Source organism: Penaeus monodon, chromosome 15, assembly GCF_015228065.2.
Source record: "Penaeus monodon isolate SGIC_2016 chromosome 15, NSTDA_Pmon_1, whole genome shotgun sequence".
Taxonomy (NCBI): Eukaryota; Metazoa; Arthropoda; class Malacostraca; order Decapoda; family Penaeidae; genus Penaeus; species Penaeus monodon.
Genome location: NC_051400.1, coordinates 24,424,696 through 24,425,151, shown reverse-complemented (window position 1 = coordinate 24,425,151; position 456 = coordinate 24,424,696). Strand labels below are relative to the sequence as shown.

The following is a 456-nucleotide window of genomic DNA, read 5'->3' as shown; positions in this document are numbered from 1 at the left end:
TTGACATTACAGGAACATAACTCTTGGTCTTTTTTATGAATTTCAAGTTTTCTTACCATTTCAGTTTTGAGGCACTAATAGAACGAGAGTGGATTCAGGGAGGCCACCCCTTTGCCTCTCGTCATGCCCGTTCGTGCTACGCCCCCAGCACCCAGCGCTCCAAAGTCAACTCTCCCACATTCCTTCTCTTCCTTGATTGTGTCTACCAGATTCATCACCAGTTTAGTTGCAGCTTTGAGTTTGCTGAGAACTTCTTAGTGATGCTCTTTGAGCATTCATATTCATCTCAGTTTGGTAAGCAATGCATATGATTGCTTTTCTGCCTTGTTTTAGGTGTTTGCATTTCTTTCATGAGAGAGGAGTTTCTCAAGAAGTACATCAGAGAACCAGGATTCTTCTTCCCTGTATCTTACACATTTGGCCAGATTTCCATGCATTGAAAAGAATATTATTAGT

The 456-nt window shown here is 41.4% G+C and overlaps 1 protein-coding gene across 3 annotated transcripts in view; it reads left to right on the top strand.

Annotated features, from left to right (window-relative positions):
* Nucleotides 1-456, top strand: part of LOC119581831 (myotubularin-related protein 9-like) — a 16,750-nt gene that overhangs the window by 13,934 nt on the left and 2,360 nt on the right. For all 3 annotated transcript variants that reach the window (XM_037929971.1, XM_037929970.1, XM_037929972.1), the window contains one exon: nt 65-294. In XM_037929971.1, coding sequence (XP_037785899.1) covers nt 65-294 — 230 coding nt within the window. The remainder of the gene's footprint in view (nt 1-64; nt 295-456) is intronic.